Source organism: Malania oleifera, chromosome 5 (genome assembly GCF_029873635.1).
Source record: "Malania oleifera isolate guangnan ecotype guangnan chromosome 5, ASM2987363v1, whole genome shotgun sequence".
In the NCBI taxonomy this organism is placed as follows: domain Eukaryota; kingdom Viridiplantae; phylum Streptophyta; class Magnoliopsida; order Santalales; family Ximeniaceae; genus Malania; species Malania oleifera.
The window spans coordinates 106511569-106521867 of NC_080421.1; the positions used below are offsets into that span (position 1 = coordinate 106511569).

At 35.4% G+C, this 10299-nt stretch overlaps 1 protein-coding gene across 1 annotated transcript; it reads left to right on the top strand.

Annotated features, from left to right (window-relative positions):
* Positions 1–3781: 3781 nt before the first annotated feature.
* Positions 3782–10004, top strand: LOC131155090 (dnaJ protein ERDJ3B). Its single transcript, XM_058108015.1, has 10 exons — positions 3782–4211; positions 4320–4468; positions 4581–4710; positions 6162–6276; positions 7265–7381; positions 7671–7757; positions 8653–8712; positions 8793–8870; positions 9338–9409; positions 9546–10004. Exons 1-10 carry the CDS (start codon positions 4141–4143, stop codon positions 9702–9704), a joined length of 1038 nt encoding a protein of 345 aa, XP_057963998.1. The 5' UTR covers positions 3782–4140; the 3' UTR covers positions 9705–10004.
* The last annotated feature ends 295 nt before the right edge of the window (positions 10005–10299 follow it).

Genomic DNA, 10299 nt, shown 5'->3' on the forward strand with positions numbered 1-10299 from the left:
GTTTAGATGAAAATTGGATTGGCCTAAGTTAAAAGTGGTAGAACCAGTGTTTAGAACTTACAGACCTGAACCATTTCCGACAATTACAGTTTCTGATTCATGAAAGGGCTGGTGATGAGTGAGATTAGTTGCATCTGATGTAATATGGGCATTAACACCGCTATCCATGTACCAAACTTGATGATCAAATGTGGCATTACTCTCAACCACCATTGCTGCGAGATCTTGAGGAGGAAACCGACCCTAATATGAATAATCAAAACAGTGAACAATCAATAGCAGTATGGCCAGATTTACCACAAATTTGACAAACCGGGCAATTGTTGGGGAGTTGTGGAGGAGTATATTTGGTCTTTTGGTTTGGTTGGGAAGTTGCATTCTCCATCTTGGTGGGAGGGAGTGGAGGTCCTTTCTTTTTCACATAGGTAGGCAGCTTAGATTTGTTTGCAGCAAATGCAAAGTGAGTACTATCCGTGCCATGAATAGAGAAATTGACATCCAGAAGATTTTCATAGCCCAGCAATTCAACTTGAAAGTCTTCAAATGTGAAGTTAGTTTCACGAGTTGCAAAATTAAAAGAGGTGACAAATGGTGTGTGGGATTGCAAGCCACCAAGAAGAAAGGAGATCAAGCCTTGATCATCAACAGGCTTCCCAGCTATTGCCAAATGATCTACAAGACTTTTGGCATTTTCAAGATACTCAGAACAAGATTTGGAACCGTGAGTCAATGTTTGAAGTTGACGTTTAAGATGGGAAATTTGGGAACGCGATTGAGAAGAAAAACGAGTCTGTAGGGCAGTCCAGACTTGCTTAGATGTTCCAATCCATTAATAGTGGAAACAAGTTTTTCTGAAAGAGATGTAAGGATCCATCCAAGGAGACAAACATCTTTCTTCTGCCAAACAACATAGGCAAGATTCAATGAACCAGAGGTAAGATTTTTTTGGAGGACAGGCTTCAGTACCATCAATGAAGCGAACTAAGTCGTGTCCTCGGAGAAGATTAAGGAACTGCATTTTCCATGCCAAATAATTGTGGGAGCCGTCTAGTTTCACAGAAATAGTGGTGGTAGATGGTGGTAGGATAGGTTCTGGGATGGAGGTGTCATCGGTGTTGGCCATTTGGATGATGCGGAAGCTGCAGAAGGATCGTTTGAAAAGCGTGAGCTTATAGGAGGTAGCTCTGATACCATGTAAAACCTTAATAATTCAACAGAAAAGAAAAAAGAACACAAGATATCTTTGGCTTGGCTAACACACCTTAGCCATATAGTTTTCCATTATATTTATAGCTATACAATTGAACGTCAAGCGTATAATAAGGAAACAAATATGAGCAAAATAAGTAAACAATCAAATGCACATTTGTAGGAGAAAATTAGCTAATAGTTATGAGCAAAATAAGGAAACAATCAAATGCACATTTGCAGGAGAAAATCACGCTAACAGCTGAATCATTTTGAATTAGTAATAGAATGGATAGAATGAGGAATTGGTGCAGATGCTCCTGGATTTTCTGCTGAAGTTTTTGATAGTCTAACATGGCATTTCCAAATACATAATAAGAATAAAGTCTAGACAATGTGTAATTAAATGGCTAACTTAATATTGATCATGTCATCCAAAGTAGCTTGGAAGAGGTGGAAGGTTGATCGCCCAACCTTAGACATGTAATCTAGATACGCTTGCAAAAGGCCTAGGCCATCACCCAACTTAATACACGTCACCAACTCTAGAGAAGTGAACTTGAGACATAGGATCCATGTTGAATTAGTAGATGCATACGATCATCCAACCTAAAAAGCACCTTATTTAAGTCGACTTGGCTTACCATTTTGACTCAAAAAAAAAAAAAAAAAAAAAACTCCAATTGAACATAGTAACCATAATTAAACAACATTAACGCTAAAAATAATTGTTTTCACAATTAAGAACTAATCTCATTCATAAAGTTTATACAATTAAGAGACATTACTAAAAGAAGGAGTCTTAGAAGCACAAATCTGAAACTTTTTCGTTGGTGGTGTCAAATTTATTGGTAAGTGCAACATAGGGATATAAGGATAAAATATTGACTCCTCCATTGAAGGAAAATAAAACCAATCTAAGCTCATTTGTAGGAATTCTTACGTGGCTAAATTAACTTAGACATTGACGATTTATTATCGAAACCAACTTTATTGTGATCTTACTTTTCAACGTCTCAAAGAGTTAGAAGGAGGCGTACATCAATCATCTTGATGATCTCCTTCTTATTCATCTATTGCTCCAAATTGCATAGCTAACCTATTAGCTTCTTGCTTGAATCCGATCCATTGACCTATTTTGCTATATCTTATCTTGTACACAAAATGTCTTTTGATAACACTTCCCACACTAAAAGGAAAACCTCCAAAAAAAGAAGAAAAAAAACCAATCTAAGCTCATTTGTAGGAATTCTTAAGACATTTAAGGTCTATTATCAAAATCGTCTTTATTGTGATCTTATTTTGCAAGGTCTCAAAAAGTTAGAAGAAGGCATACATCAATCATTCAAATGATCTCCTTCTTATTCATCTATTGCTCCAAATTGCACAGCTTCACAACCCATTTAAGTAAGATAGCCTATTAGCTACTTGCTCGACCCATTGACCTATTTTGCTGTTTCTTATCTTGTACGCGAGGGTATCTTTTGCTAACACATCCCATAATAGTACCTAGGCTAGGCTTAAAGACCTATATGAGGAGACCTACATGAGGAGTTTTTGTTTAATCTCAATGACTTATGAATAAAGGTTATGACTGAACTGATTTACTAAATAAGTGAATTAGTTAGATATTAGAAGTGAACCTGAACTTTCTTAAAATTTTTTTGATAGAACCAGACATGGAAACATGTTAAATTTAGCAAGTGTGAAACTTAGAGATCTCTTTTTCAATTTTTTTTCTTTAAAAAAATAAAAATGACAAAAACTCAATATCCAAGTAATTAAAATTAAAATAATAAATTTTATTTTGCATAAAAATAAATGATGTTATTTTTATTATTAATTATTAATAAAAATATGAAAAGAAAATATTATTTTAGTTTAATTAAAATTTTTAAAATTGTGTAATTATTTATTAATTTTATTAAATATTTATACTCTTAGATGTTGATAAGAATAAAATTAAAAAAATAATACATATTTAAATATTAGATACTAAGGTTGTTTGCTTTGCAAAATGCCTATTATCATGAATAGGTTAGTTACAATTAGTTATGTAAGAAATTATGTTGTTACTATAAAACAAATAACAATTCGAAAAATTTTATAAGTCCATAATAAGGAATAAATAAAGAAAAATTATTCTTATTTAATTATGAATATATATAAAGAATAATTATTTCCTTGATTTTAAAATTGAAACTATACTGTATCTTATTCCAATGGATAACTATTCCGCCAAACCAAATGAGTTTTTAAATAATAAAAATAATTTTTATTTTACATTTAGAACCTATTCTAGTTTAATTTAGAATTACTTTATAAAATCATATTTAATTTAAGAGTTTAGGACTTAATCTTACCCAACACCATACTAATTAAGAATACGGATTGGACTGGGCCTGAAAACAAGCCCACCCCAGGAACGAAAGGTTGCAGTTGGGCCCAAAATTGTTGGGCTCAATCCAGTAATTAGGAAACAGATAATTCCGCCCGAGCCAGCCCAAATAGAAGTCTGCAGTCTACTACACCGCACGGCACACGCCATGCCTTTGCTTTCCGACGCCAGGAGAGGACCTAGGCTTCTTGATACGTGGCGCATAGTCATTGGTATGAACACCCTACTGCTTCTCCCTCATTGGCCCGTCTTGACAAGAACACGTTTCATGGCGTACTACTCCCTGTTTTTGATGCCTGGTCGTTTTACCATTCTTTTTCGCTCCATTTTCCCGAGAAAGAGGGATTCATGAGGGAGGAAGACTGATCTTCGTGCATTATAACTTCTTATTGAAATTGATTTTCTCGCCGCCAGAAGCCCTAATCTTGCCACGAAAATTCTCTAGTATCGGGCTAATCAACATCTTTTATCACGGAAGCAGCGAGATCTGATTGCAAACCCTAGGTTCTCATTGGGGGAGATACCCATCTCTCTCTGCCGCAAGCTTCGTCTTGATGGCGCATCGAAGAACAAATCTATTGTTCCTACTATGCGTTCTCTCTTACGCTCTCTCAGCCATTGCAGGGTATGAGCTCTACGTCCACTCTCTCTCTCTCTCTCTCTCTCTCTCTCTCTCTCTCTCTCTCTCTCTCTCTCTCTCTCTCTCTCTAAAATTTTATTTGTGCATTTTCAGGAAGAGCTATTATGATATTTTGCAAGTGCCGAAGGGTGCTTCGGACGAGCAGATTAAAAGAGCTTATCGGAAGCTCGCATTGAAGTACCATCCCGATAAGAACCAGGGAAATGAAGAGGCTAACAAGAGATTTGCGGAGATTAATAATGGTAAAATTCCATTGTGAATTAAACTGCTGAGCATTATCATTTTTACCCCTTTTTTTTTTCCATGTGATTTAGTTTTTGTTTGCTTTGTTTATGTTAATCGATTGATTATCAGCTTACGAAGTTTTGTCCGATAGCGAGAAGAGGAATATATACGATAGGTACGGCGAAGAGGGCTTGAAACAGCATGCAGCTACTGGCAGTAGAGGTGGTGGTGGAATGAACATTCAGGACATATTCAGCTCGTAAGCCCATCTTCCTCCTTTCATTTTTTTATCCTGCGCATCATTGTTCTTGTTGCTGTTTGTTTGACGGGTGAAAACGTTGATATTGATAAATTGATTTATGCTGGGCCAGAAAGCAGGATAATGCTAATGAAACTGACAAATTTATCCAGAAAGTCCATTTTAAAATGCGATGTTCAAAAATATAGGCTGGTATTATACTCAGTTCTTTAGAAATTCTTTCATTGAAATCAATTTCTTTAGGTTGGACCTTAATTCTACTGATGTTATTATAGTTTCCTACAATAAAATGTGTATATATTTTTTTATTCAATTATAGTGATTGTTATTCATACATATTTTTTTTTAAAAAGAAAATTTATTTAAGAGAGAGAAAAGTGCGAAGAAAAGTGGATGAGAGATCCTCCAACAAACAAAACCAAAGAGAGAAAAACAAACAATTATTCTTAGGAGGCCCTCCAATATATTTGGATATCATCCTGGCACACTCCTATAAAAAATCCAAAAGCAGAGCACTAGAGTGAAGCTAACAAAGTAGCCAAGCTGCCGTACTGCTCTGCACTTGGATTGTTCGAGTTGTGCTCCAATTAAATATACCAAATCACAGGCTTGTGTTCTCACTACTTTGGAAATAAGAAACACACCCCTCTGGAGTCAAAGCTTTATACAGTCCTCTACTCTACTCAGAAACAGATAATTGGTATTAATCCTATTAAGAATTGCAGAGCAGGTTAGAGTCTTGATTCCGAATGGAGTTATAGCTTTCCAAATTGGGAATCATCAGAGGCTCAGGTTAGAATTAGATGATTAATTAAAGACTTGCAGAAAAAATATCCTCCCGAGTTTAGGCCTTCAAAGTCTGGACCTTAGTATCTATGATGGATCTTTATATCCATTGTTGTACTTGTACCCTTAGGTTCTATGACCACAACTGCTAAAGTTGCCCACATCATATTTTAGATCATCAGTGCCATGCATACAGCAACATAGTGTTATTGTGGATCAATATATATGGTTTTCATGTATGTTATGTGATTTATAAACCATAAATCCTTGTAATGTTTTTCTTGGTATTTTCAGTATACCATGTGCAGGTGGGCGACTGTTTCAATTACATGATGTAGGCAACTGTTTAATACATATATAAGGCCATCATATTCTGAAAAATCAGCATCATCCCCTTCCATATAACTGGACACTTTATCTGATTGTATCATTATTTGCAACTTGTGCATATGATGCTAGACAGACATCAATCATCTGCATTGCTGTTATCAACATTTAAATACAGTACATTTTTTAATGTCAAATTATTTATGTGCATGTACCAAATCATCAGTCTTAAGCTGACAGCATTGTTATTCTTTTTAATTGCAATGACTTCTCTCTCCTTTTGTAAAGTTTGGTTGAACAATATCTGTGGTTCCTGACTGTATGAATAATTCTTGTAGTTTCTTTGGTGGAGGTCCAGCAGAAGAAGAGGAAGAGAAAATTGTGAAAGGTGATGATGTAATTGTTGACCTGGATGCAACACTAGAAGATTTGTACATGGGAGGTTCATTGAAGGTAAGAATCAGGTTGAATATGGACTTCATAGATATCTTTGTTTGCTAAAGAAATGGACTGCTGCATTGGTGATTAGGTCATATTTCGAAGGCCTGCAGTCTTCAAATATAGAGGCTGGCCTGTAGCCTAGTGTACATGGACTTGGGTGCATTTTTTGGGTTCATGTAAAATTATTATAATTCTCATATATTTTAGGTCCCAGCTGAACTGTGTGCTTTGATTTCTAATTTCAAAGGCCTGCAGTATTCAAACATAGAAGTTGGCCTATAGTCTAGTGTTCATTTACTTGGGTGCTTTAAGTCTTCAGCTGTTCATTTAGTATAATTCTCATATATTTTAGGTCACAACTGGACTGTTTACCTGTCAAAACTTTCATATCAATATCTAGATTAAATTTTATCTATTTTACAATAATCAAAATGTGTTCAACATGGACATCACTTTTCTTGAATTATTTTCCATGCTTGGGAGTGAATTGCAAGAATAATTTAGAGAATGCCTGACAAAGAATGGTTAGATTCCAGTTCTTGATTTGCGGCCATTGTCTATATGTCCAAAGCAGGCATGCTAGTCTTTCAACTACACAAGCTATTTTTACTGTCATGTCATCTAGCCTGCTTTGGACGTGTGGATGTCTCTATGTAATCTAGCTCTAGGACACATGGCTATGAATAGCTCATACTTCGTGATTGTCTATGTTGGGCCTATGATTCTGATGATCAGAATGTAAGCCATCTTCTGCCAGGAACCAATAGTAACCTCTTTGAGCTTCTGTTGCACTGCTGTATCCATACACATGCATATATTATTGGAATAAAAAAATAAAAATAGTTTATTGATGCTTGAGCGATACGGGTGTTTCCTCTTTGTGCTCCAGTCTTGCATTCCTACTTCCTCGCAAAAGAAAATTGGTTTTATAAGCAGTGGGGTGGTTTTTTTGTTGTTTATGTATGTTGTAATTTTTTTTTTCTTTGGCTGGTTCCATCAGGTTTGGCGGGAGAAAAATGTTTTAAAGCCTGCCCCAGGCAAGAGACGCTGTAACTGTCGAAACGAAGTCTATCACAGGCAAATTGGTCCTGGGATGTTCCAGCAGATGACAGAACAGGTATGCCATTGCACTCTTAGAACAGAAATCCTAATGAAATCTCTTTCTTTCTCAAATGAAAATGTTGCTTTCCTGCTGCGTGATAACCATATCAACTTGTTACGCACCTCTCTTCATGTATTTATTGAATCCTAGCTCATCTCTTTGCATGGTTTTCACATTGGATGATTGCGATGGTTATGTTTCATTTGTCCTGTTTCATTATTTGCTCAGCATTGTTCTTTTTTACTGGTTATGTTTAGCGACCCTATTGTTTTGTATCATTACATTGTCTACTGTGTTCTTTCAGGTGTGTGAGCAGTGTCCAAATGTAAAATATGAACGGGATGGATATTTCATTACTGTTGATATTGAGAAAGGAATGCAAGATGGGCAAGTAAGATTCTATTTTTCATTGCAATATATTCTTTATGAAATTCAAATCTTGTTCTCCCCGTAATCCTGTGCTTAATTCACATTGCAGCTGTGACTGAAATTGTCATGAGACACAGTATTAGCAGGTTCCCTTTTAGACATGTATAGAGGCAGGATAATCAGTAAAGAATTTAGTGTGTTGGAACTTATTGAACAAAAAGGGAAACAGTCTACTGCACTGATTTGTTTTGACGTGCAATGTAAATTTTTTTGTTTTTTTTTACAGTTCAACAAGTCTTCCGAAGGCCCTTGACCATAACTCTAGTAAAATCTTTTGAGAATTCATGCTTCTAGTTTTTTTTTTTGCTGGAATTTGAATGTCTTGCTAAAAAATATGATTCATCTGCCTGACAAAAATGAATAAATAAAAAAAACAAAAACACACAAATATAATATACCCACTCATGATTCATGGTCACTTAGAGATGATTTATTAGCTACAGGCACTAGAAAGGCAGAAATTCTATCTGGCATAGTTTATCTGATTCCCTGTTTATACTTGTGGAACCAGAAATTAGAAATCAGGAAAATTTGTATCTGAAACCCATGTTTTCGTATTACTTGGAGGTATATAATACATTTCTGATATATACTATTCTTGCATATGTAACCTTTTGTTAAGAGTAATTTGGACATCTTGAAAACTCACGCTTCCTAGTTCCTAATATATTTCCTGTTGTCTTTGCCATCTGCTACCTGAATTGATGATGAATGGCATAGGAGTGTGTAGGAAATTTCAGCCCTTGAACTGACCTTGAATTGGGAAGAAAACACATTGTCATGAGTACTTTTATTGTATTTATATTTATTTTATGTTTCGATTTTCTGAATAGATTTTTCCTTTTTTGATTTAACAGGAGGTGGTCTTTTATGAAGATGGTGAGCCTATAATAGATGGAGAGCCTGGAGATTTGAAGGTCTGGTCTTTTAACTTTGTCTATGATGTGGCATAAACATTTGAATCGATTTACTGACAAAATTTACAACAATTGGGCAGTTCCGCATTCGTACGGCACCTCATGATCGCTTCAGAAGGGAAAGCAATGATTTGCATGCAACAGTAACCATATCCCTGGTAATAATTTTCAATATTTTGTTTTTCAGTGTCTGCTTGGCAATTATCTAGTTGTGAATACTATCCATAACTGAATATGTGTGATTATCTGATAGTGATGTGGCTGAGACAAATGTGCTTACTTCATATCTTTTGTATTACCATTATGTCATTCATTTTCTTGGAGTATCTCTTTTGAAAGTACAGAACATAACATTTTTATTCCCTTGATCACTGTAAGACATTTAATTTGTTGGATAGTGGATGCACGGTCCTATTTTGAGATTGCTGTGTTAAATGTTTAGACCTGTGTCAGTGTTCCTCTGAATATGCTTTAATTGAAACATTATCTCATTGAGCGAAAGGATGCATGAAAAGAGTCAAGTAGAATCGATACAGAATTTTGTAGTATGTTTTATTTGTTTTTATTTAAGCAACTGTTTGGTATGTTGTCATGTTGATTTCATGAATCATGTTTTTTTAACCAGATGCAAGCTCTTGTTGGTTTTGAGAAGACCATTAAACACCTTGATGGACATCTAGTGGACATAAGCTCAAAGGTGAGCTTGAACATATTTTCCCTTCATTCGTCTAAAAAGAAAAGAAAATTACAGGGAAATGATTGATTAAACAATGTGTATATATATTTTCTGCAACCAGAACTTAATTGGTGATGTGATGATCTTGACTGTCCAGGGAATTACTAAGCCTAAGGAAGTGAGGAAGTTTAAAGGGGAAGGAATGCCATTGCATTTTAGCACAAAGAAAGGAGACTTGTATGTTGCGTTCGAGGTTCTATTCCCATCATCACTAACAGAGGACCAGAAGACGAAGATCAAGGAAATTCTAGGTTAAACAAATGTGCAACCAATGTTATATCTTGGGTCCAAAAATACTCCCTTTGTAACATGAGGCCACTATAGAAGATTCAAATCAATCAATCACTTCGGTGGTCTTCGTTTTCTTTTTCTTCTTTTTTCAGTTTTAAGAAGTAGCTCATTCTACCTGGAGATGTCAAATGCTGTAATCGATTCAAGCATCCTGCATTCTGTAGCGCTATTTTTGCTTGCGTGAAGATAATAGTTTTGCCCTGTTCCCTCGAAAGGTTCTAACAGAAGTTCATCAATTTGTAAGCCCCTGTAGTTTGCCACTCAATTGCTTATGTTTTTTTTCATCTGCTTGTGTTCATTGCTGTATTAGTTGGAACAAATTAAAGTATGCACGGTCATTGTCTGGCCTTACATTCATGAAGCGGAAAAGAGTACTTGAGCAATAGAAAGTCCAAAAATAATTTTTTTTTTCATACACCTAGCTGCCTGCAATTTGCACTATGGAATGTTTGAAGAGATCTTGAATCTGGACTTTTAGTGGATTTAAATAAGATGTGATATAAAATTAATTAAAATTTGTCCAAATCTATCATTTGAAGTTTGTGTAGCTTTAACCTACG

What these genes read in the sequence shown, in the direction of transcription:
- LOC131155090 (XM_058108015.1), top strand. Translation starts at nt 4,141, where the DNA reads ATGGCGCATCGAAGAACAAATCTATTGTTCCTACTATGCGTTCTCTCT. An exon ending in ATTCAGGACATATTCAGCTC is followed by an intron (nt 4,711 to 6,161) that starts GTAAGCCCATCT and finishes TAATTCTTGTAG; the next exon opens with TTTCTTTGGTGGAGGTCCAG. An exon ending in GAGAGCCTGGAGATTTGAAG is followed by an intron (nt 8,713 to 8,792) that starts GTCTGGTCTTTT and finishes ACAATTGGGCAG; the next exon opens with TTCCGCATTCGTACGGCACC.